We start from the raw sequence: 27,669 nt of genomic DNA, 5'->3' as shown, positions 1-27,669 counted from the left end.
AAGGTAATGGAATATTATTGTTCCATAAAAAATGATGAACAAGCTGATTTTAGAAAGTCCTGGAAGAATTTACACAAACTGATGCTGAGTGAAACAAGTAAAACCAAGAATACATTGTACATAACAGCAAGAATGTGCAATGATCAATTATGAAAGACTTGGTTCTTCCCAGTAGTTCAGTGATGCAAACTAATTCCAATAGACTTTGGACAGAAAATGCCATCTTCATCCATAGAAAGAACTATGGAGATTAAAGGTAAATCAACACAAGTTGAAAACACAAGAAGAAAGAAAAAGTCCTTTCAATATTTTAAAAATCTATTATCCCTCTTAGAGAATCCATCCTAGCTCATTTCATTCTGAAAGTAGAGTTGTGCAATAGTAAGGTTGAATAAAGAATACTGTTGTACAACCACAGAAAGCATTCTTGACACTGACCAATCAATCAATAATGGATATTATCAATTAATAGGGAATTAGTCTATGGGATGTCAGACAATCTAGTTCAATCATAAACTGTCATGTCCCTGCTAAGGGATATGTCTACTGATGATGTAGAAGAAAATACCAAACTGAGAGTGTCACTTTTCTCATTTGTAAAAATAAAGGGGTTAGGCTAAATGTCCTACAATGTTTCTTCCAGTTCTGAGTTTATGATCTAACATGTATACTATTTTTAGTTCTCAATCCTATGATTCCAAAGTCTTGTACTCTTCCTTATAGTCAAAGCTGTTTCAAAGGCAATAATGGCTGAACAAGTTTTGGAATATTATTGTGGTGAAACAGTACTGTACTGTAAGAAGTGATGAGCTCAATGGTATTAGAAAGACATGGAAAGGCTGCATGAAATGGTAGAAAGAAAAGTGAGCAGAACCAAAAGAACATTGTATGCAATGACAGCAATATTGTTTTAAGAACAACTTTGAGCGAATAAGTCATTTTGACTATTATAAATACAAAAATTAACTACAAAGAACATATAAAGATGCTATCCATATCTAGAGAAAGAACTGATAAATAGATTTAGGGATAAAAATTTTTACATATATATGTAATATGCTTTTGTGTCTAATGATTGCCATTTCTATGACTGAAGGGAAGTGTGGAAAAATTTTTTACTTGATAATTTATTATATATTTTAAAGGAATAGTAAGTTGCATGTAATAGATCTGCAGTTTCATGTACAGTTATCTTTTTATTATTATGTTATGGGAATGATTGTTTTATTCCATAAACTAAAAATTAAATAAACAAAAATATTTTTAAACTCACACCCAAAGACAATAAGGCAACAAACATTTATTAAGTAATAACTCTACATTATTCTAAGCCCTGGGGATGCAAATACAAGGAAAAAGAAAGACAATCCCTGCCCTCAAGGAGCTTACATTCTATGGGGGAAAGACTTCATATAAGAGAGAGAGCTGGTAAAATCAGGGTCTTGGTCTTGAAGTCCAGAATTTTAATTGAAGATTACCCAGCCTGGACCCCTCCACAAGACGAAGGAAGAACTCACCAGTAGGAGGAAGGGGGTCAGCTTAGCAGAGAATGTTCCAGAAAAAGATCACAGAGACTAATAGCTATTCCTTCACCAGTCCAGAGTGAACCTACAGTGGAGGAAATGAAGAGTAAGATTAGCATCATTACATGTCCAGATTGAAAAGAAGATAGGTACATCTGAGCTGGGAGAGATCTTAGAGATCATCTATTTAGTCATTTTTTTGTGTGTCCAGGATCGCTTTGGAAACATTGGAAAGAGTAAGGACATCTTCTCAGAAGAGTGCACCTAAATGCATAAAATAAAATATATCAGCTTTCAAAGGAAACTAAAAATTACTGAAAATAAAGAGGAAATTTTCCCCAACAGAGTTTACAGAATCCTGAAATTTTCCCATAGACTTCAAGTTAAAAACTCCTGATCTAGTCCAACTATCTTATTTTACAGAGAAAATTTTAACGAGAAAATGGAAACCCAGATAGGGAAAGTGATTTTTTCCAGGGCTATATAGACAAGAAGAAACAGGTTTGGGATTTAAACTCAGGGCTATGACCCCAAAGCCAGGGTTCTTTCTGTAACAATCCATCAAGAATGACAAATTGCATATTTTGGCCAGATTTGGTCATATTTTTATATCTATTTTAGATGACTAGTTAAAGTCAGCCTTTTATTTGTTTGTTTAATTTTAGTCTGGATCTCCAACTGTGTTTCCTCTTGTATTTCATGGCTGTCCTATTGCTGAATTACTCTTCCAATTCTTGCACATCCAATCCTTGAGCCCATTTTTGTTCCACACTCCACAACCAGACTTTTTTCTGCTGGGTAGAAGCCAATTTTTGTTTTTAACTCTCTACAGATACTTAAATGCTGTGTAGCATTCCAATACTACCACTCCAGCCAGCCCAGTTTTATTAACACCATGCCCACATCACCTCATCTCATTCAAAGCTTCTGGCCAGTCCTACCACCAGAGATAGCCAGAGGTAATGAATGGAACAAATTAGAGTTTCTGCCAAACTAAGAAAATATAGCCAATTCAGGATGTTTCATTTCAGAAAAAAATCTTTTTACAAATCAAGAAATCTGAAATGATCATCAATGCACATGTGAATTTCAATTAAACCTCACATTTTTGCAAAATAATCTAAATTACATTTATGGTAGTATGAATTCAAAATATGTAACTATCAAAAAAATCATTCACACGTATGCTAGATGGCATCAAATCAAGTAATTAAAATGATAAAGAAATTGTTGACATTTAAGCAACATAAACTAAGCATTTACTATCTCTATTTAGAGAATACATATTTTTGACCATTTAAAAAGTACACAATTATATAGATATAGCTATACAGATATATAATTTTATATTTAAGTATTTTATTAGTATACTATATATAAATTATTTATTTTATGTTATGTTGTAATTCACTCATTTTTCAGTTGTGTTCAGTTTTCCATGAGGGATTTTCTTGGTGGAGATACTGAAGTGTTTCTTTCTCAGCTTATTTTACAGATGAAGAACTGAAGCAAGTGGAGTTTCGTGATTTGCCCAGAGTCACAGAAATTTGAGGCCAGATTGAACTGTCCCTACACTCTAATTACCATGTCATATAGGTGTCCTATTTATTTTATATATTGTGGATTGTATATTGATCTACATTATAGACTTCTAAACACACAGAGAGACACCTATAGATATATTTCTTACACATCTTTGATTCTAGATTCATTATATCATACTTTCTTCATTAAGAGTACTGCAAGAGTTCTTTTCATAGTGGCTAGAAACTGGAAGGTGAATGGATGTCCATCAATTGGAGAATGGTTGGGTAAATTGTGGTATATGAAGGTTATGGAATATTATTGCTCTGTAAGAAATGACCAGCAGGAGGAATACAGAGAGGCTTGGAGAGACTTATATCAACTGTTGCTGAGTGAAATGAACAGAACCAGAAGATCGCTGTACACTTCAACAACAATGCTGTATGAGGATGTATTCTGATGGAAGTGGAAATCTTCAACATAAAGAAGATCTAACTCACTTCCAGCTGATCAATGATGGACAGAAACAACTACACCCAGAGAATGAACAATGGGAAGTGAATGTAAACTGTTAGCACTACTGTCTATCTACCCAGGTTACTTATATCTTCGGAATCTAATACTTAACGTGCAACAAGAAAATGGCATTTACACACATATATTATATCTAGGTTATATTGTAACATATGTAAAATGTATGAGATTGCCTGTCATCTAGGGGAGGGAGTAGAGGGAGGGAGGGGATAATTTGGAAAAATGAATACAAGGGATAATGTTATAAAAAAAAATTACTCATGCATATATGCTGTCAAAAAATGTATAATTATAAAATTAATAAAATAAAAAAGAGTACTGCAAGAGTATCCAATCTATGTCCTCTTTCATCACAGTAGAAATGAATACCACAAATTACCAAGGAGTTATTTTGCTTTTTATGGCTTTTCATGGATTGCTTTGGACAAAAAAAAATTCATTATTTTGTGTCAGAATTACCAGTAATGATAATAGGCTGGTCCCTGTACAATTAACACATTGCAATTAGAGCCATACACAAATACTTTCCCATTTAGTATATTGCTAGAGCCTCTAAGAACCCCAGGATCATCTTTGTGCCATAATGAGGCCATGTTTTTTGTGAAAAGCATTACTAATAATCTGTTATTCAGAAACCATGTGACTTTTAATGTTTTGTTTAAGTCCAGATATTATGTGAATTAAACTGAGCTATCTTTAAGAAAACAAAAATTAAGCAGTAATTAATATTATCATTAAGGTTCTCCCACATCCCTTTCTGTGGCAGCCAATAATTTCCTGAGTCTCCTTCCCTGCCCTCTGCTTTCTCTTAATTCTCTGAGGGAAGTGGAATAGAAATTGTGTCAGATTTGGAGCCAAAGAACCTGGTTCTACTATTTACTAACTATGTGACTCCTTGAGTTCCAGATTCCTCAGCTGTAAAATGTATAGTTTAGACTATACAAAGGTTTTTAACATAGGATCAATGAACTTCGTTTTTTAAAAAAAATTTTCATAGTCATTTTTCCATATACTAGTTTTCCTTGATAATACTATGTATTTCATTTTATGCATTCATAGGCTTCACTAAACTTTAAAAAGGGTCCATGATGCAAGGATTTAGTATCACACTCTAAATCTAAGATCCTTCCTTCTTTCCAATATTCCACCCAGAGTACCCCCACATAATTAGATTTCTTTGCAAGTGCTGAATTCTCCTAAATATCTTTTCTCCTCTTTTCAAGTATTTCTACTTCTTACCCACAATAACAGCCATTATCTCTCTGTAATCTGTGGTTAGCTATTAATTCTATTTTTTAATTGGGGGGAGAGGGAAGAGGGAAGAAGAAAAAAGAAATGTACATGATAATTTTGTTGTATATTTTAAAGAAATGGTAAGTTGTACATAGCAGATTTGCAATTTCATCTTTTCCTTACATTATATTATGAAAATGTTTGCTTTATTCCATATATTTAAAATTAAATTTTAAAAACTTTAATCTGACTAAAGTAATCCACACGAACCAATTTGATAAATCTATTTATATTATACAAGCTCTTTAATTAAGAATAAAAAAATTAACCAGAGTTAGCATTTATAAAGTATACATTATGTACCAGGTACAATGCTAAAAATTTGACAAATATTGTCCCATTCTTTGTACATAACAGCCCTTCTTTAGGAGTTTACAATTTAGTTTACCTAAAAAGAATAACACGATTGACCATTAGTCAACAACAAGCATTTATTGCTGATTCCTATTGGGTTTTTTTGGCTTGTTTGGTTTTTTCAGCAATTGAGCTTAAGTGATTTGTCCAGTCGCAGAGTTAATAAACATCTGAGGCTGGATTTGAACTCAGATCTTCCTACCTTCCAGATAGAGTGCTCCATCCACTCTATCACCTCAACAAGCATTTATTAAGCATTTAATATGTGTCAAGCATTGTGAAAAGGATTGAAGATTAAAAGAAAGGTAAAAAATACCATCTCTGCTTTCATCCTAACTGGGATGGCAAGAGGCAAATAAATATATACATGCAAGATGCATGCAAGATAAACTAGAGTTACCTTCAGAGACAAAGTACCAGTTTTAAACAATTATAGTAAAGTAAAAGTGGCTAATGTGTTGATCCTTTGTGATTGGGAATAAAGTCTTGCTCCAACTCCCTGGATCTTTGGAAGGATACCAGCAATCTCCTCCTCTCCCAAATGTTGATCCAAACTTTTCAATAGAGGTCATCTGCTGGTTCCATTAGATTGTAAGCATCTTAAGGGCCTTTTGCCATTTTTTTTATTCCCCAGCACTTAGCATGGTGCCTGGCATATAGTAGGAGCTTAATAAATGCTTGCTGTTATTATTAACAACATCCTCTAGGACTTACTATCTACCTATTTCTCAATCCACTAGACCCCAAGGTATTGCTCCTTTATCTGCTGATTCACACTAAAGATCTCTCTGTCTTTCCATCACTTCTCCCAACCCCTTAAGAATCCCCTAAGATATTTGTACTTCTCCATCTGTCCCACCACTAAATTCTTATGTGTTGTATCAGTCCCCCAATTATTAAAGCTCCCTGAAAGCAGAAATTGATCTGCTTTCATCAAAACTCATCAAAACTAGAATTATATTGTCATGTGTGAAATGATACAATTTTCATAAAGACATTACTAGAAATATGGATTTTGGGAAAATTCCATTTGACGAAATGACAATGAAGGGTTTATAAATGAAATCATGATTGACCTTGGATAAACTAATTTCACAAGAATTGGTCTTCCCTAGCCTGAAATTTTCGCTAAAACACTTTTTCCTAAACCTGAAACTGAATTGAAGAATTTCAAAGAACAAAGACATGGTTATACGCCCTTTCAAATGATTACAAGCCTTATTAGATAATAATTTAATGTGTAAAATAAGATGTCTACGCCCTGAAGACAGGGACTGTTTAGTTTTTGTTTTTGTGACAGCTGTGGAACTATGAGCAGCACAAGCAGTCCAGATTGGCTTATCTGCCTTGATTGCTATCTTCCTTAATCTTGGAGGAAAGAAGCAAGTTACTACTTTAATTATCCAATTATCCTAATTGCCCTAAGTGACATTCTACTTGAGACAAGACAGTTAGCAGATACATGTATGGGCTAGAGACAGGTAGGTAGCTCAGTGGATAGAGTACAGAACTGGAGGCAGGAAAACCTCACTTCAAATCTGAACGTTATCTGTGTGATCCTGGACAAGTCACTTAACCCTGTTTGCTTCAGATCCTCATCAGTAAAATTATCTGGAGAAGGAAATGATAAATGGCTCCAATATCTCTGCCTAGAAAACCCCAAATGGGGTGTCAAAGAATAGGACACAACTAAAATAACTGAACAACAGCAATATAAAATAAAATATTATTCAAAATATTAAAATATAAAATCTATGATTCTTACAAATCTCATTATCTGGACTCCCCCCTCTGGCTTCATGACCTTCATGAATTCATGGGTTCATTTCAAACTAATTTTTATTAATTAGTTTATTTTACGTAGAATAAAGTGGTGGAAAGTACATCAAGTGCTCCTATGTGGAGATATCCACCTCCAGTGACCTCCTAAATTTCCTTTCAGTTATTCTCTAAAATCTTCAGGAATGGCTTGGACTAGAAAGGGGGATGACTCAACTCCCTGAACCACAATTTATGAAAAGAAATAACGGACTAAGGAGTCTACAGCAAATATAAAAGGAAAGGGGGTATAGTTATGGAAATCAGTCTCCTTCCAGATCACCACCTGCCCCCCAGGTAACACAATAGCTAATGTTCCTCTTGGGGATACCTTCTTATTGGAGCATCTGTTACAGTAGATGTCTAGTCTCTTATTCTCCTGCCATCCATCACAATCACCTGCCACCCAAGTCCTAATTGTACATAGAATGGGTGCCTGGAGTCAGAACCTTGTGCTCTCTTACTTACAAACTGGAATTGAAGGTCAATAGAAGGAAGAGAGGAAACTGAACATGGATACCAGAAGATAATAAATTTTATCGTTCTCCTGTTGTGGGATTTTCTAGCCAGGAATATACTGAGACCACACAATTTTCCATTTTTCTCCACTAGAGCAATCTCTCTTCTTCTGGAGTGTTTTTCATATGCTGTTACATCTATCCCACTCTGTGAAAACTGCCTGGATCCTTGGATTCCCACAAACACAAAAAAGACAACACCAAAGCCTAGAGTGCATCCTTATGTTTCCAGCACCTAGAGCCCTGCCTGATATGCATTAGAACTGATGAAGAATAGCATGCAAGCCATTAGTGGAATATTTACTCACACAAAAAGAGTGCAAAATATGGAATCTGTCCTTCTCACTGCTCTTCCTTGGTTCCTAGCTTTAATTTCTTTTTTAAAAGTCTGGATAGTATCAGAAATCTGTTAGGGACCTCATGTACCTTCTAGTTCAGTCCCCTAATTTTTTACAGATGTGGCTACTAAGGACTGCAGAGATTTAAGTGATTTCCTAAAATAACCATCAGAAATGGATTTGAACTCATTTCCTAACTCTGAAGTTTTTTTAAGCATTTTGTAGTAAACCACTGGAATAGAGAAGCAAAGATGTAAGTTCTGGGTAGCTCACAGATGTTATGAGCTATGGACTTTTATATTGAGATAGGCAAAAAGGAAGAAAATCATTAACAAATGTACTCAACACTGCTTTGGCAGAATTTCTTTGGATCAAGATGTTGCATTGATATTAATCATTCTATCTGTCTCTATATTGTTTGTCTTTTGACTCAAAATATGAAGGACTAATCAGCATACTCCAGACATGAAGTGGGAATAAGAAGGTTTAACGAAAAGGGGAAATTATAACAGTTCTAGAGTTTAATGTCAGGATGTCTCACAAAACAAAACTAAAACAAAAAACCTATATGCCAAGGCTCAAGTGTTCTTGTTTACATCATTGACTTAAAGGAACAAGGTGAGAAGGATAAATATCACTTTTCTCGAACAAATATCTTAATTTCTCTTTCCCTCACAGTTCCCTTGTAAAATGATGGGGTTGAACTTAAGGGTCTTTAAGTTATCTTAAAACTCTAAATCTAGGGTTGTTTGACCATGTCCCTTGCTGAGAAAATATATGAGAACATATTTTCCCATACAATGACGCTCTCAAGGTCTCGCTGAAGAACTTTGGGATCATTTGGGAAATATGGAAAACACTGACACAGACTCATGCAGAATAGTATGCTCACATCAAAGAAAGTGCAGTGCCCTAAGAGTAACGCACAATGGCAGGTAGTTCCAAAGAAACTGGAGGTGTACAAAGTTAGGGAACTCTCCCCTGCAACTGTTCACATGGACTATTTATGCTTTATTTGTGGTACAGTCTTCCAAGCTCATATTGGTCTGATCAGCCATAGTTGGACACTCTCTTCCTTGATCCCAAAATAATGACGTAATTTTGGTCCTCTTCAAGAACAAAGAATAATAGTAAAACAACTAACCAACCATAGTTAGACACATTAGAGAGAGAACTGGACTTAGTGTTAAGAAAACTTAAATTCAAATCTTTCCCCCCCCCCCAACCATGGCTACCTTAATTTCAACTGCAAAGTGAGGGAAATAATAGAACCTACCTCCCAAGATTGTTGTGAGGATAAAATTAATTACTGTTTTAAAGTGTTTTGAACAGTATAGAAAGTGAGGGTAATAATGGAACCTCCCTCCCAAGATTGTTATGAGGATAAAATTACAGTTTTTTTAAGTGCTTAGAATAGTATAAAATAAGTTCTTGATAAATGCTTATTTCCTTCCTTCCTCTTCTCTAAACTTTAGAAAAATTAGATCATACACATGTATGTTTTCTACTTGGAGATATTTTGTCCCATTTCTAGAATGGATTTAAACTAGGAGTTCTTAATCTGAAGTCCATGAATTTGGTTTCATTTTTTTTAATGTTTTGATAATGATTTCAACATGATTGGTCTCATTTTGAAGTATTTTATTTTCCATATTTACAAACATTATTCTGAGAATGGGTCACTACATTTCATCAAAGGTATTCATGATGACAAAAAAAATTAAAAACTGCTAACATAGATTGACCATAGTGATCTTTGCATTTGAACTACATGGAGACTTTGAATTTTTTAAATTAAATAATATACTTAAGACATTATGAATGTGAGCCTTAAAATGCTATGTAAATGTAAGCTATTATTGTTTATGAAAGTAATAAAAGTACAAGTATCTATTAGATGACAGGGAAGAATATTATCACTACAATGCAAGAAAGTCCAGAGTAAAAGCTTATTGCACTTCCAATCTGAAATTTGGAATGTACCTCCAGGGCTATCTAGTCCAATGCATACCAACAAAGGAATGCTCTCTATTTAGCCTCTACTGAAATATTCCTAGAGGTGATTTCCATAATACAAATTATTAGAAATGTAGAAATGCTCCTTTACCCCCATCAAGCCAAAAACAATCTCTGTTGATAGACATTTCAAATATTTTGTCACTTGTCAGGCAAACAAAGAGTTAATAGCCTTGTTATTTTTTGAACTCCATAATTGGATTTAATTTTAATCACACACTTAACTATTCATTACCAGAGATATTCAAGTGCATAAGCAAAAACAAAACAAAAAAACTTGTGCAGAAAACTATGAATATGTTACTGATTTTTTTAAAATATTAATCAATTGTACTGTTTTCAAGGATCCTTCAGCAGTGATTGTTTTGCATGTTTACAGATAATATTGCTGTTATTATTTCTCTAATTGTAGTCAGTGTGTAGATCATTCATATAATTTTTTTTATTCTGAAGGACTACAAATCAGTCTGATGGAACAAACTACAGAACATGAAGGTTTAGGGTGGTTTATGCCAGGATTAGTATTTCATATCTGTATGAACTCCATTCCTCTTTGCACTTTTTGGATTTCTCTTTACTTTCTAATGCTGAAATCCAAGCCATCTTCTCTTCCAATTCCTCCTTGATTTTCCAAGCTAGCAAAAATATTTCTTCTAAGACAGACCATAGCATTGTGATCTGTAAATCTAATGCACACCTTTGTATAACATTGGGTATTGGGCATTCATTCAAGTATCCTTTCTGATTGTATACTCTATATTCTCTCATGGTATGTAACAGTGTTCTGCCCATAGGAAGTATTAATTAATTTCTATTGTTTTGTATTATATAATATTATAATATGTTATGTTGTGCTCTGCTATGTTATTGCATCACAGAAAATTGTATTGTATTGTATTAAATCTTGACTCATTGGGGATTTGGGTAGGTAAAAGAGAGAACAGATGCTGAGAAAGGGAAATCCACTTTGTCAAGAGTTACCTGTGTCATTATCAACCTTTCCCCTCTTCTAGAAACCAGATAGGAAACCATTCCTTCCTTCAGAAGATGGAGTGGAAAGAGGTGGACAAGAAATGTCTAAAACCGTGGAGACTAAATCTTTTTAGCATAAACTATTAGAGTGAGAAAGTAGGAAGCACCCCAAATACATGTATATTTTCTTATTTATAAATAATATATACATGTGTATGTGTTCTACCATACTAATAATTGTGTAAATTAGATAACTAGAAGAGAATTTAAAAGGGTGGGGAAAAGATGATAAAATATTTGCTCCTAGATTAAATGAAAGCCACTAGAATATATTGAGCAGATGTGGAGGGGAGGCAATATGGTCAGAACTGCACTTTAAGAAAGTCATTTTGGCAACAGGGGAGATAAAGGAGACACTTGAGGCAAGGACACCAATTACTGCAATTATCCAGTTGAGAAGGGCTCAAACTGTAGAATCGTGGCTATGAAAGGGAGTGATTGGCTATGAGATGTCACAGAGGTAGATGTGACAAGATTTGGCAACCCCGACTGTATCTGTGGGTGAGAAACAGGGAGAAGATTCAAACATGGCACTGAGATTGTAAACCTGGGTGATTGAAAGGAAAGAAATGCTCTCCACAGAAGTTAGAAAGAAAAGTGGTCAATAATAGAGATTACAGCCTATCACTTCTTGTTCCTCCTGTATGTATGATTCACATTGTCCCAAAATCTCCCACAAAAAATGGGAGGAAAGAGTTAGTAATTGAGGGGGTTAAATGTCTTCCTGATCATCACTTGGGAGCCCCAGCTAACAGCCATGAGGTAATCTGGGGGACAGAAGTCGATTTTGTTGATGAGAGGTCAGAATTTTTTTTAGTCAGCTTCTACTGTGGGTATCCAAATTGTTGTTTTATTGTTGTTGATGGTGATGGAACTTAATTCTCAATTAAGATCAATAACCTCACTAGTGTAATGTCTTGATTTACATGTGAATTAAATTTACCTGAGGCAGAGATACCCAGGTAGCAGTTAATTTCTAACTTCCCAGATAACCTTCTTATATTTGGTTTAACAACTGCCTTATTTAAACTGCAAATCTTCTCTAACATAGTTAAGCTTATGCGTAATCCACATATTGAGTGGAGTAGTAGAAAGAGACCTGGATTTGGAAAGATCTCACTTACCCCTTCTATTGACCTTGCTCTCTATTTTGGGCAAAATTTAGGGCTTAAGAAATTCTAAATTATCTTAACTGTAAATTGAAGATAATCATAATCTTACTATTTAAGAAAGCACGTATTTAGAGTATTCTGTAAACATCAAGTATTCCAAGTAATCTTGTAATCATATTGCCTACAGCTAGCTAAGAGAATGAGAACTTTAGTTAAAGACAAAAGAGAGGGAGTAGTCTGGAGCATGAGACACTCAGGCAGGACCAGTTGAAGTAGCACCAAAGGCATCAGGCAGTCTTCCACTTGGAATGGTGGAGAGTGGAGAATATAACAGAGCATGAGAGGACAAAAAGACTTTTTGAGAGATCAGCAAAGATCAGCTTCACTTGAGACAGCCAATGTCCAGGTACACTGTCCTATAGATTATCGATTTCCAACATCATATTAAGGGTGTTGTGTAAATAGAGACAATAGTAACTCTTCAGCAAATGTATTTTCTTAAATTTAATGTCCCTAAAAAACACATAGAAAGCATTCTGGCTGAACAAAAAGAGAATTTGGTGACAGTCCTTCAAATTGGCTACAACCGAATTTCCTTTAGCTTTGGTTGTGCAGAATGTAAAAGCTTTGATTATCTTTAACATCATTTTAATCTTGATGATGAAGTCTTTAAGGCTAAGCTTCTCTGACAAACTCATTCCCCATCCATCTCAGAAAATAATCATTATACTCCAGTGAGTTATTAACTCCCCTGATTATCCCATGATTTGCTAAACTTTATAATCATATTGAAAATTTTAGCATGTTGTCAAAGATGAAGAAGACATTTATTTGCTTTAAACATAATTCTGTAGCTAGAATGCTAGATTGAAATCTGGCCACATTTACAACTCTCCACCAAAAGAGTTAATAATGCTGGTGCACCTTCCGTTTAAAATAGCCCCATTTACATAATATTAAAGTATGGAGTTTCTCTGTATATTGTTTTCTTTTTTACATAATTTGAAATGAAGTTACTCTTGTTTTTGTCTTCAAATGAAAGTCCTGCAATGAAATGTGTAGCACTTTTAAAATAAAAAAACAAACTAAAAAAAAAAACTTCCATTCAGAGCTCAAAATTTTGAAAAAATGTTGAAAAACATTTATATGTAAATAGGGAAAAACAAAATACTAAATGTGTAAATTAGAAACCTTCACAGCTAGTGATTATAGCAAGATGCCAATTTTAACAACTTCAAATCTTTATTCACTCAGACAACAGCTAACTTTCTTTCCATACTAAGTGTACACTCATATACAAAGAGTTTCAATTAAATTAGGTGTTTTTACAAATTCATTCCACTGGTACTTGTCAATGCATTTTAGAGATAATGTCCATGGTGTCTTAGTTAATGCCATCTAGGTAATTTTTTATCCAGAGAAAAAGGATATCAAGTTCACTGATGGCTTTGTAGGCTCCCTTGTTTCCAATCTGCAGATAAGGTTTTTATGTTAAAAACAGAAGTGATTTATGTTGACAAAATAAAGTCTATTGGAAAACATGGATATGCTTACCTTGTAAAATACTCTCTTAATTCTGGTGATGGGCTTCATCTCCCCAGTGTAAGGAGCACAAGGAAACTGAGAAGGTAACCAAAAGGCAGAAAATTGTTAAAGAGAGCTTGAAAACCTCAGAAAAAATGGGAAATTGAGAATCAACCCCACATGTGTCCTTTATTTAGTTCGGTGGATAAAGTTGTCTTTATTATTGTTCAGTTGTTTCTGTGATGTTTAACACTAAATGAATTGAACTTTTTTTGGCAAAAATGCTAGAATGGGTTGCCATTGTTTTTCTCCAATTCATTTTACAGATAAGGAAACTGAGGCACACAGGATTAATTAAGTTGATCATAGTCACACAGATAATAACTATCTAAAGTTAGATTTGAAGTCACAAAAATTAAGTCTTCTTGACTGCAGACCTCACCATTCTACCTATTGTACTGTCTAGGACAAAGCTTTTTAGGGTATGGTTTGCAACTCTGTACAGGGTTGCCTAAGTGAATGTGGGACTTACAAAATTATGATTTATTATCAGTAAATGTTTGATTTATATACCTATTTCATCTGCCTATTATCTAGGGTAATGTAAAACTTTCTCAGACAAAAAGAAGTCACAAGTAGAAAATGTTTAAGAAACCATGATCTAGGGAAAGAAAGAAAGAAGGGAGGAAGGAAGGAAGGAAGGAAGGAAGGAAGGAAGGAAGGAAGGAAGGAAGGAAGGAAGGAAGGAAGGAAGGAAGGAAGGAAGGAAGGAAGGAAGGAAGGAAGGAAGGAAGGAAGGAAGGAAGGAAGGAAGGAAGGAAGGAAGGAAGGAAGGAAGGAAAGGAAGGGAAGGAAGGAAGGAAGGAAGGAAGGAAGGAAGGAAGGAAGGAAGGAAGGAAGGAAGGAAGGAAGGAAGGAAGGAAGGAAGGAAGGAAGGAAAGGAAGGAAGGAAGGAAGGAAGGAAGGAAAGGAAGGGAAGGAAGGAAGGAAGGAAGGAAAGGAAGGAAAGGAAGGAAGGAAAGGAAGGAAGGAAGGAAGGAAGGAAGGAAAGGAAGGGAAGGAAGGAAGGAAGGAAGGAAAGGAAGGAAGGGAAGGAAGGAAAGGAAGGAAGGAAGGAAGGAAGGAAGGAAGGAAGGAAGGAAGGAAGGAAGGAAGGAAGGAAGGAAGGAAGGAAAGGAAGGGAAGGAAGGAAGGAAGGAAGGAAAGGAAGGAAGGGAAGGAAGGAAGGAAGGAAGGAAGAAAGGAAGGAAGGAAGGAAGGAAGGAAGGAAGGAAGGAAGGAAGGAAGGAAGGAAGGAAGGAAGGAAGGAAGGAAAGGAAGGAAGGAAAGGAAGGAAGGAAGGAAAGGAAGGGAAGGAAGGAAGGAAGGAAAGGAAGGAAGGGAAGGAAGGAAGGAAGGAAAGGAAGGAAGGAAGGAAGGAAGGAAGGAAGGAAGGAAGGAAGGAAGGAAGGAAGGAAGGAAGGAAGGAAGGAAGGAAGGAAGGAAGGAAGGAAGGAAGGAAGGAAGGAAGGAAGGAAGGAAGGAAGGAAGGAAAGGAAGGAAAGGAAGGAAAGGAAGGAAGGAAGGAAGGAAGGAAGGAAGGGAGGGAGGGAGGGAAGGGAGGGAGGGAGGGAAGGAAGGAAGGAAGGAAGGAAGGAAGGAAGGAAGGGAGGGAAGGGAAAGAAAACCTTGATGAGATCCTGCCATGAACAACTATATAATTAATCTAATGGGTTTTGTTTCTCAGGCACTTTAAAATTTGCAAAACATTTTTCATTACAACTTACCTATATAAGGTAAGAAATCCACATATTATTATCCCTTATAAAGATAAGGGAACTAAGGATAAAGTACTATGGCAATGTCACATTGTTCTCAACTAGCAGAGCTGAGATTCAAATCTGGATCTTGGAATCTTAAATATGAGGGGATAATAAATAATAAACCAAGGTATCCTTGTATTCCTGTTGAGCAAATCAATAGTTTTCAGTGGGTATTACTAGGCTCCATTAGCAGAAAATAAGGAGAATACTTTCATTTATCTAGTAAAATCCCACCAATTTTAACAGTGCTCCAAAGAATTTCCAAGGTACTGACTGTTTTTTTAAATACTGGAGAAAACAGAGCAATATATAAATAACTCAAGACTAATGAGTTCTGGTTTTCCTTGATGGCCTTACCATGTTTGAAATATTAGAACAACATGCAAAAAGACTACTGAATGTGGCACATAGATTAGAGATTGCTCATCTCAAGCTTCCATTGACAAATGTCTGTTTTGTTGAGTTTGAGAAAATCTTACCTTTGTATTGTTGTTCAGTCATGTCAGATTCCTGTCTCTATCTCTCTGTCTCTCTCTGTCTCTCTGTCTTCATCTTTCTGTCTCTCTGTCTCTCTCTCTCTCATTCTCTCTCTCTCTGTGTGTCTCTCTCTGTCTCTGTCTCTGTCTCTGTCTCTGTCTCTCTCTCTCAGTTTCTCTCTCTCTCAATTTCTCTCTCTCAGTTTCTCTCTCTCAGTTTCTCTCTCTCTCAGTTTCTCTCTCTCTCAGTTTCTCTCAGTTACTCTCTCTCTCAGTTTCTCTCTCTCTGTTTCTCTCTCTCTCAATTTCTCTCTCTCTCAGTGTCTCTCTCTCAATTTCTCTCTCTCAGTTTCTCTCTCTCTCAATTTCTCTCTCTCTCAGTTTCTCTCTCTCTCAGTTTCTCTCTCTCTCAATTTCTCTCTCTCAGTTTCTCTCAGTTACTCTCTCTCTCTCAATTTCTCTCTCTCAGTTTCTCTCTCTCTCAATTTCTCTCTCTCTCAGTTTCTCTCTCTCTTTCAGTTTCTCTCTCTCTCAGTTTCTCTCTCTCTCAATTTCTCTCTCTCAGTTTCTCTCTCTCTCAATTTCTCTCTCTCTCAGTTTCTCTCTCTCTCAATTTCTCTCTCTCTCAGTTTCTCTCTCTCAATTTCTCTCTCTCTCAGTTTCTCTCTCTCAATTTCTCTCTCTCTGTTTCTCTCTCTCTCAGTTTCTCTCTCTCTCAATTTCTCTCTCTCTCAGTTTCTCTCTCTCAGTTTCTCTCTCTCTCTCAATTTCTCTCTCTCTCTCAATTTCTCTCTCTCTCAGTTTCTCTCTCTCTCAATTTCTCTCTCTCTCAGTTTCTCTCAGTTACTCTCTCTCTCTCAGTTTCTGTCTCTCAGTTTCTCTCTCTCAATTTCTCTCTCTCTCAATTTCTCTCTCTCAGTTTCTCTCTCTCTCTCTCTGTTTCTCTCTCTCTCAATTTCTCTCTCTCTCTCAATTTCTCTCTCTCAGTTTCTCTCTCTCTCTCTCTCTCTCTCTCTCTCTCTCTCTCTCTCTCTCTCTCTCTCTCTCTCTCTCTCTCTCTCTCTCTCTCACACACACACACACACACACACACACAGAGCTCTTGCTGATCCAAACAAGTTTTGTTTTGCTTCACAAAATTATTGTCTGATTCCATCACAGATTTAAATCTTGAAAGAATCTTTGAGGTCATCTAATCCAAATCCCTCATTTTATAGATGCCAAAACTATAGCCAAGAAAAGTTAAATGATTGTCCAAAGTTATACAGGGAAGAAGGGCCAGAACCATGATTTGAATCCAAGTACTTTAATTCTGTTCTTGGGACACCTGGATAAATCAGTGGAAAGAGTGTAGCACCTGGTATGGAGAGAACCTGAATTCAAATCCAGTCTACAACATTTTAATGTATGACTCTGGGCAGGTCATTTAACCCTACTTACCTCAGTTTCCTCATCTGTAAAATGACCTGAAGAAGGACATGGCAAACCACTCCAGTGTTTTTGCCAAGAAAATCCTATGGACAAGTCCATGAAGTCACAACAAGTTGTTCAGCACTGAACAACAATTCCAATTCCAAATCGATCTTTCAATAACAACATTCCCCTGGGGAAATTTCATATCAGAAAAGTAGCGACTATTGGGAACTTATTAAATTTTTCCATCTTGGGAAAATTACTGACCATGAGACCCATTATCCTACCTGAAAATCAGAGTTAAATGTTCTTAAGTATGGCACTATTAAAAACATTTTAAGACTATGTACATAGAACACAATTCCAGATATAGACCAAAAAAAAAAAATCATTAACTTCTATCTTAATAAATGACAAGCTGAATGGTATCAAACAAAACTTGATAACCAAGCTTGATAAATATGTTCTAGTCATTCAGTTGTGTCCAATTCCCCATGACCGCATGGACCACTTCCTTTTCCAGGGTGTCCCCATTTGATTGATGAGGGACTGATGAATATAGAATTGAAGTGTCTTACTCAGGATCACACAGTGAGCAAGTCTCTGAATCCAGGTTTGAACTCATATAATTCCTGATTCCAAGCCTAGTGGTCTATCAACTGAACCACCTCACTACCCCTTGACCACTATGAGACAATATATATTGCAAGTGGGGGTGAATCGTATAAACCAGAAAGGAGCAACATAGATGCAGATACCCTGTTTTGTAGGCCTTGTGTATCAGGGTAGATTTATATCCAAAGTGGGCTGGCTGGGACTTTGTCTCAGAATTCTCTAGGTGCTAAAATTTAATTTGCACTGATAGTGCTTGCAGTTTTTCAATAGTTTAGATACTACTAAAGGTTAACTTACCAATGTGGTATATACTATGATGATGGTTAAAGTGCCAAGAATTCACCATGAAATAAAAAAAAAAAAATTCTGAGTGAGAATAATGAGCCATTTTAGAATAAATCTATTAACTTGATCCAAAGAGTGCAAAATGGACCAATTCCAAATGAACAGAAATAAGAAAAGATATCCCTGCGCAAAAGATAATATTTTCTTCTGGAGCAGCAAGGGAGCAAAACATGGTGGCATGTGGTTCCAGTCTAGAGACAGGATCATGGTCCAAATTCTCCCAAGGGAGTTTAGTGAAGGACTAGAGCGAAAAGCTTAACTCCATCTCTATGAAAGAAAAGGATTTTCTACTTTTTTACTTTATTGTCTAGATTTCTTCTACAATGGGAAACACCAGTATGGAAATTCTCCACTTAGCCTATCTACAAATTCATCTACAAATTAGAATTGCTTAAGGCTCAGAAGAGTTCAATGGCATGATTAAAGACTTTTGTTATCAAAGCAGAGACTTGAACCCAGTTCTTCATGGCCCTAACATGGGAGTGAAGAAAATGGGGTAAGGAGAATTTCTTTTGAGTAATTAATATGCTAATAAAGAACAGAAAATTAAGTAATCATCCCATCCTTTGGTTTTTGCAACTAAGAAGAAAATGACATAGGGTCACTCTTACACTATTTTCCCTTCATCCAGCAACCATTAACAGTTGCTATCATTCCAAAAGTCAAACAAACATTGGTATTGTTTCCCATCTCATTAGCCCATTTGCAGATGATATTACAATTGTCTTACCAAACCAACAGAAGAAAGACAAAATCTTACAGAGATTCTGTTTATCAGCAAGTCCCTGACTTCAGAAAAAGTCACGCAGGTTAAGGAATATTTACTCAGTTACCTATCTTGTCCAGAAGGCTGTAGTGCATTTAGTAGCTGTACTACCCTGTCATTTCACTCTATCTTATCTGCAAATGAGAATTACAATAATACCTTCCCCTTAGGAATAATGTAGAGAACAAAACGAAATAACATAAATATTATAAATGCCCAAATTAACTTTAATTTAAACTTAATTAATTGATATAATTAATAATTATATAATATTAACTATTATTTATTATATAATATAATTACTATATTAAATATATACAATAAATCATAAATAAAATATAATATTAATAATTATATAATAAATAAAATATAAAAATTAATAAATTAATAATTTTATTTAATTTTAAAATTACATGAAGAAAAAACTGGTAAGTAGAAGTATGTGTAGAATAATTTTACATATATAAGTATGTATATATATAAAATTCCCCTTACTCCATTTTTTTCTCATGTTCTTACACATTCCAGTTCATATTGCAAAATATGTGTGTTTGTGTGTCTACGTATGGGTGTGTATACCTATTTGTAGCCAACTAATGGTAGCCAACTCTAGGGTGGGAGGGAGAAAAAAAAGAAATTTACCTGATAATTTTGTTGTATATTTGAAAGGAATAGCAAGTTGTGGATAGTAGATTTTCAATTTCATGTTGAATCATTGTTTTTATAATATTCATATAATGCTTGTTTTATACCGTAAATTAACAATAATTTTTAAAGTGAAGTATACTCCCTACCCTCACAAATCATGTAATTTGTAATAGTAGAAGCACATGGCAGGGCTATGGAGACACACATGAGAATGTTTCCCTATTTCAGAATTTCATTTCTTCAAGGATTTAATTTTGGAAACTGACAAAAACAAAAATATTGCCACCTGCTGGCCAGCCTTCTGATGACAAGGCTTAGCTGCTTTATACAGTAAAACCCCAGCCTTAGAATCAAAGTCTTTCCAGGTGTATGGGATGTACCAAAGTTAGCACTCTGCTGATATAACCTGGCCGGAGAGACACCGCCGAGACAGACAGAAAGAGACAAAGACAGAGACACAGAGAGAGCCACAGAGACAGAGACAGACTGACACAGAGACAAGAGAGATACACACACAGAGACAGAGACAGAGACACAGAAAGAGAGACAGGGAGACAGAGACAGAGACACAGAGAGAGACAGAGACACAGAAAGAGAGAGACAGGGAGACAGAGACAGAGGCACAGAGAGAGACAGAGAAACTGCCTCAGTTTCCTTATCTGTAAAATGAGAATAATAACATCTACTTCCAAGATTGTTTTGAAGAACAAATGAGATAATATTTAAGTGCTTTGCAAGCCTTTTTATAAGTGCTTTATTATTTAATCATTCAATTGTGTCCAACTTTTCTTGACCCCATAGATCATATATCACACCGTGGGTTTTTCTTGGCAAAGATACTGGAGTGACCTGCCATGTCCTTCTCCAGTGGATTAAAGCAGACATTGTCACTTGCCTAGCGTCACACGGCTAGTCTGAGGTTATATTGGAACTCAGGCCTTCCTGAATCCACTGGTGTAGGTTTTCCCACCATTGATCCAATTGGAGCCCTGTGAATCCTTGGCGCACCCTCTCTTAAATGTCCGTAAGCAAAATAATTCACCTTGTGATGGCCAGGCTTCTGGAGGTTGGCTAACATGGACCTAAAACATCATTTTTCCAGTCTGTCCCCATTCATTTTACAAATAAGAAAAGATATGAATTAATTTGCCCAACATCACGTGGCTATTCCCTATCAGAATTGAAATTAAAATATAAATCTTCTGGTTCCTCTCCCAGTATTACACTCTATCTTGACACTCAGTGAAACTCAGTAATTCAGATGCTCAACTAGTGGTTATTGACATCAGCAAGGAGATCGTGGGATGGATTATTGAGGAAAAGTGTCATTTTACAGACAGCAAAGATTAGTGTAGAGAGAGCCAAACTTGAAGTGAGATGGATCTGACTTCAAATACCCCCCCAGACACGCACTAATCATTAACATCTCTAAAGTGAAGGATTGGATTCAATGATCTCTAAAGACCTTGCAGCTCTAAATATGTGGTCCCATAATCTCCTCTGATGGGAAAGATCTAAGCTAGGAAATGGTGAGCCTATTCCTACAATGGAATACAGATAGGACTGAATTTGTGTGAATTAAAGAAAATTTTACCATCAGGGGGAGCCAACGGCTTCAAAAACTACAAAACCTGAAGCCTCTTCCTAATCATTAGATCAAAGCCTGGCCAAGAGTGAATATTTGCCTTGTCAGGTGGGGTCAACTTGAAAATGAAATTTCTCAGAAAAAAAAAAGGAAGAAATAAGTTCTTGGAAGCATATTTTCTGTGCCATTGAAGCCAGAAGTTGGCTGATATTTGAATATTTACAGTCATATTTGACAAAGATGAGTAATCTAGCAACGGAAACAAGAAAACTTCATTAAAGATAAAGCCAAGTGTGGGGATCCTTCCACTTTGATTTCCGCCTCCTCCCCAGCGTGTTGATAGATATACCCCATACATGTCTATAGAAAGAGATGGCATTTTTCTGGGATTTGCAGTCATGTCTCAGTTGAGCCTCATAATAGCACTGAGGTGTTTAGTATGGGAATTATCATCCTCACTTGACCAATAAGAAAACTGAGACTAAGAAAATCACAGAATTTCAGAGTTGGAAAGAACCCCATATACCATTTTGGTCTAGCCTATACTTGGACAAAACTTTGTTTACCATCTAACCAAAAATAAGATGGCAGTGGCTAGAATTCCAGGCCTGGATTCAGGAGAGCTCATCTTCATGAGTTCAAATCCAGCCTTATTCACTTACTAGCTATGTGACCAGGGCATATCATTTTCATTTAACCCTGTTTATCTCAGTTCCTCAAGTATAAAATGGGCTGGAGAAGGAAATGGCAAATCACTCCAGTGTCTTTGTCAAGAAAACACCAAATGAGATCACAAAGAGGCAGACATGGCTGAAAATGACTGAGCAACAATCGTTAGTCATCTTTTTCCTTATAATAAAGCTGAAGTTGACTGTTTACAAGATCCATTCATTGTTCTTATTTCTATTCAAGCAGAATAAGTCTTCAACTTCTTCCATAGTCTAGCCCTATAGATAATGGTAGACAGATTTTCACATTCACTCTGCTTCTCCAAGCTAAATATCCCATCAACCAGCTCTTAGATTCTATGATCTCAAGCCTTTTCCTCATCCTGGATGCTTTTGTCAAGATCAGATGCTCTAAAACTAAGCTCCAATAGTACCTGGTGCTATGGATAGATTTCAGTGGAGCAAAGGGAGAAAATGCATCCTTATTTTTACTAACCTTTGGTTTTCTTTTTAATCCCATATATTTTGTTTTATAAATTTAAAAACATTATGAGAACAGAACCATAGACTTCAGCAAACACACCAAGAAAGGGGATAGGAGCCCATAAATAATAAAACACCATGTAGAAGTTAAACAATCTATCCAGGGTTTTTGTTCTGTTATATTTTGTGACCCCATTTGGGGTTTTATTGGAAAAGACATTAAAGTGGTTTCCCTTATCCTTCTCTGGCTCAGTCTTCTGACTGAGGAAAACAGGATTAAGGCACTACCCATGGTCACACAGCTGGTAAGTATCTGAGGCAGGAATTGAACTCAGGAAGATAAGTCTTGCTGACTTGAGTCTCAGTGCTCTATTCACTGCATCACTTAAATGCCCTCATAGTAACTGTGCCAGGATTTAAATACAGTCCTCTGCTGAGTCCAATTCAGAACCCCTTCGATTATTATGCCATGCTGCTTCCTGGGTCTAAGTAGAATGATACTCCTTTGGACTAAATTGGGGGGGGGTGAGTGCAATATTTCACTCTCATCAAAATATTCGATGAAATAAAAGAACTAATATAATGGTCACCATCTAATAAGAAACATCCAAGGCAAAAGGTCCCATAAAAGAGACCCAGACCATAGAAAGTCTATGCAAGAAAAGTGCTCTCTCTCTCTCTCTCTCTCTCTCTCTCTCTCTCTCTCTCTCTCTCTCTCTCTCTCTGTCTGTCTCTCCCTCCCTTTCTCTATCTCTCTCTGTGTCTCTCTCTGTCTCTCTGTCTCTCCTCTCTGTCTCTCTGTCTCTCTGTCTCTCTCTGTCTCTGTGTGTCTCTCTCTGTCTCTCCTCTCTCTCTCTCTCTCTCTCTCTCTCTCTCTCTCTCTCTCTCTCTCTCTCTCTCTCTCTCTCCTCCCTTTCTCTATCTCTCTCTGTGTCTCTCTCTGTCTCTCTGTCTCTCCTCTCTGTCTCTCTGTCTCTCTGTCTCTCTCTGTCTCTGTGTGTCTCTCTCTGTCTCTCCTCTCTCTCTCTCTCTCTCTCTCTCTCTCTCTCTCTCTCTCTCTCTCTCTCTCTCTCTCTTCCTCCCTTTCTCTATCTCTCTGTGTGTCTCTTTCTGTCTCTGTATCTGTTTCTATGTTTCTCTGTCTCTCTGTCTCTCTGTCTGTCTGTCTCTGTCTCAGTCTCTGTCTGTCTCTGTCTCTGTCTCTCTGTCTCTCTCTGTCTCTCTCTCACACACACACACACACACACACACACACACACACACACACACACACACACACACACACTTACTTATTTGTCCCATTTGCCAACCCCTGTGATTTCACAGGATAGGGATATTTCAGGTGAAGTTAGCATCTTCTCACTGCAGTGTTAGAGAGCTGCCTAGAATTCTCAAGAGATTAACTGACCTCCCTGGAGCCATAGAGCTAGTATAGGAACTGACCTCAGTTCACCCTGACCAGTCCTTTAGAAGACTCTTTCTTTGTCTTCTCACTAATGATGAGTCAAGTTGCTCTCATTTCTCTGTTAACTCAGAGACACCTTCACTTTCACCCTGTTCTATATAAATCCTTTCAACAATAAAAATAAAAACAAAACCCACTTTTTTTTTTGGCTGAGATGTTAGCCACAGGTTAACTGGTGCTAAAAGCAAGGGAAAATGTAAAATCATTTAGTCTCAATGCAGCAGAGTAGTAATTACAGTTAGCTGCTCACTGTCTCAAAATAGCTTTATGGCAGTGGTTGGAGAGTACCAATGCTTTTTTTTTTTTCATTAAAGATCAAGATCCTTGGCCCATTTTCCTTTTGTCCTTTATGAGGAGGAAAGGAGGAGGGGGTTGTGAGCTGCCAAGCTGAGCTACTGTGATATGCAATAACCAACATCATGAATAACATATAAATGTACCAAATCAAGGCAGCTGAGATTGTGGACCCTTGATTTCCTACCTGGTCAGAATGTGCTTAGAAAAGATCATGGAAGATCATGGAAAGGGATCATAGAGATTATCTAATTATTTAATCTAACTCATTCATTTTAGAGATAAGAAAACTGAAATTCCACTGAAGTTCTATGTGGCTTGCCTAGGGTCACATAGCCAGTAAGTAAGGATTACATTTTAAGCTCCTTGAGGACATAAACTCTTGGCAAACATCTCTTATTGAATTCAAAAGACATCTATCCCATCAATGTCAATGTCAAGAAAGTCAACACTAGAATACAACACCCTTTAAAACCTTTTTTCTGTCCTTCATATTATTAAATAAAAGCTCTTGGGGCATAAGAATAGCACACTTCAAAGTCTAATAACAGCAAAGCAAAAACTTAGCTTCCCATAGAGATATCTGTCTTCATCTAACATAATCCATCTCTTTACTTTCTCTTCCAGGAGATGCTTTTTATACAGTGGTTCTCTTTAAAAAAAAAAAAAAAAAAAAAAAAAACTTTTTTCTGTCCCTAATATTATTGAACAAAAGTTCTTGGGCCATAAGAATATCACACTTCAAAGTCTAACAACAAAGCAAAAGCTTAGCTTCCTATAAAGATATCTGTCTTCAACTTACATAATCCAGCTCTTCTCTTTACTTTTTCTTCTAGTAGATGCTTTTATAGAGTGGCTCTCCCTCAGTACCTTCAAGTGTGACTACATGGAGGATATTAATTTTAAGTGAAGAAGAGGGAAATACCTTGTATGAATTCTAACTGATATTTTATTTAAGTTTTATCTTTTTACTTGGTCCCACATAATACAATAGGGACACATAAAAATCAACCAAATCACCAATATCAGAGAAAGAGAAGGAAGAAATAAGCAATATAATTAATGCCTCCTGACCTTTTAATTCAAAAATAAATAAAAGGAGTTTATAATGGTGTGAAGACAAAAAGATTTTGGAGAATCAGAGAGTTCCAGGGGCAGAGGGATCTTGGAGAATCATCTAATTCCACCTCATCATTTTATGGATGAGGAAATGCAACCTGGAAAAGGAAACTGACTCCAAGAATCTTGGATTTAGAATTGATCTCAGAAGACATTAAGACAAACTAACCCCTGCCTGAAGCATGAATCTTTTCTACCATATCTACAATGAATGACTGTCCCACCTGATATAAAAAACTCCAGAGATGGGTAGGTACCTCTAATAGCAGCCATTTAGGAACAGCTATAATTATTTGGAAAATCTTAAGTTGAATTAAAATCTGCTTTCCTGTTAATTTCCATTCATTGGACCTATTTCTTCCCTGTGAGATCCTGAAGAATAGATTTTCATTTTCCAAATGACAATCACCTTTCAAATATTTAAACATTTAGAGGTTATCTTAGCAGTTAATACTGCACATCTATTTTTTCCATAGTTCTATCCAATACATTTCAATTTTCATTCTTTTAAGGTAATAGGATCATAGATTTTGACCTAGAAAAGAAAGGTATGGCTTATATATGGATTATTTTATGTAGTTACCAAGACATGCAATTATTAGCAGTTCTTATGGCCTTCAGTGGAACTAAAACTTCAATTTAAAAAGTTTTTCATTTTGAAGACACCGTTCAAATGGCTTTGCTCTAGACTTCATTCTGGATAAGGTCATAAAGATTAGAATACCAATGTTTTGAAGAATATACTTACACAGAGATTCAGTTTCTTTCCAAAGCTACGAAAGTCCTCAATGAAACCCATCTGTTTATTCGATGGGAATTCAAGGTCCCTGAAAACATCTTCCATGAAAAATGAAATCAATTGCTCTCGAAATTGGCAGTTTTTCTAGAAATCAAGCAAATGGGGCCTTGCATTAAATTTATTACTGATGGCCAGTCTTGCCCCTATGTCCCCCCTACAATCAAAACTTCACCAGGAGACCCCTAAGAAGTATCAAGTATTACCTAGTTTCTACCCTAGCAACACCCTTCTTGTCATTAGGGATTGCCATTTTGGGGAATTAAGGGTTAGATGATTAATTCTGTGAATATCAAAATGTAGAAAAATAAAATAAAGTGAAGGACCCCCATAATTACCATGAATAGACTTTTGGTTTTCTTTTTCAGCAGTTTTATGTTCTTGATGAAGTCTGCCTACAATGCAACAAAATGAGAAATTAGGCCCATCCAGTACAAACCATGATGTCTGACACTTTGAAAATGTCCTGGGTAACATTGTTCATTCAAGCAAACTTTAATACTTACTGGGATGGATGCTTTGAATCTCATGGCCTTGATGAAGAGGCTGTCAATTGCTCCAGATAGGGTTTCTTTATGACAGCAGCCCGTGGTGGAATGAGGTGCTTTGCTTTCAACAATGACCAAAGGCAGAATGGTAAAAAGCAGCCCAAAACTCAAAATATAGTTTAGTTGCATTTCCGTACCACCACCCCAACCCAATACACACACACACATTCACTGGCCTTGTGTCAGTCTTAGCTGCCTGAGTTACTTCAGGTTGGTTAGATGATAAAGGATAACCTACTTATCTTAAACCCCCCCCAACTTCTCCAATGAGATGCAGCTCAAGATAACTTTGAGCTTGTAAATAGGAAGATCATTCTCATTGCTCGCTCTATTTTTATACAACTTGTTTCACAATAAAAAAAAAAAAAAAAATGACCTCACCATGTGTGGCAGTTAGGTAAAAGTCAATTCTAAATTTACTGGTAATGATCAGGCTATCGTTTCCACAAAATAAGGGTTTTTAACAACATTCTGAAAAAAAATACGTCATTATTGTAAAGGCTTTGTAAGAAAGAACTGCAAAAGGAGGCCATACAATGATCAAGAAATGCCACATACAAATTACAGTTGACCAAATCGGACAATGACTTATAAGTTTCCTTCCAACTCAGAGATTCTATCATTCTATGACCTTGGAATATTCTACACATGGGAACCAAGAGAAATCTACTTATTTGCAATTCCAAGTAACAAAATACAAATAGTCTCACCTTTACCCTCTCACCATATTCCAAGAGTATGGAGTCTTAACTCTGGAAAGGATCTTTGGAACAGAAATTCCTAACTCTTTTTATTATAGACCTCTTTGAATGAAGCCTTTTAGCTGCTTCCCAGAATCTTGTTATTAAAATATTAAGTAAAATACTTGGATTATCAAGAAAACCAACTATTGAAATAAAATTGCCAAAAAAGAAAAAAAGTTCATAGATCCCAGCTTAAGAATACCTGATTAAATTTAAATTGTACCTGAACAATAATCCCCTCTATAATGCTCTTGAAGATTTATACAATTTTTTCCAGGAGCTTTCTAAGACAATTCCAAAGAACCTATGATGAAAAA

The 27,669-nt window shown here is 36.1% G+C and overlaps 1 protein-coding gene across 2 annotated transcripts; it reads right to left on the bottom strand.

Annotated features, from left to right (window-relative positions):
- Positions 1 to 1,435: 1,435 nt before the first annotated feature.
- On the bottom strand, positions 1,436 to 26,897 carry IL26 (interleukin 26). 2 transcript variants are annotated; one of them, XM_074267271.1, is made up of 5 exons: positions 26,568 to 26,897; positions 26,400 to 26,456; positions 26,014 to 26,148; positions 13,617 to 13,682; positions 1,436 to 1,608 (listed from the first exon to the last, which is right to left on the bottom strand). In XM_074267271.1, the coding sequence occupies exons 1-5, from the start codon at positions 26,775 to 26,777 to the stop codon at positions 1,582 to 1,584; spliced, it is 495 nt and encodes a 164-aa protein (XP_074123372.1). In that variant the 5' UTR covers positions 26,778 to 26,897; the 3' UTR covers positions 1,436 to 1,581. The 2 variants fall into 2 exon arrangements, with proteins under 2 accessions (XP_074123372.1, XP_074123371.1); XM_074267270.1 differs by lacking the exon at positions 1,436 to 1,608 and adding an exon at positions 13,282 to 13,533.
- Between the last annotated feature and the right edge of the window lie 772 nt (positions 26,898 to 27,669).

Source organism: Sminthopsis crassicaudata, chromosome 5 (assembly GCF_048593235.1).
Source record: "Sminthopsis crassicaudata isolate SCR6 chromosome 5, ASM4859323v1, whole genome shotgun sequence".
Lineage (NCBI taxonomy): Eukaryota > Metazoa > Chordata > Mammalia > Dasyuromorphia > Dasyuridae > Sminthopsis > Sminthopsis crassicaudata.
Note: the sequence above shows the minus strand (reverse complement) of the source record. Positions and strands in the feature narration are given on the sequence as shown.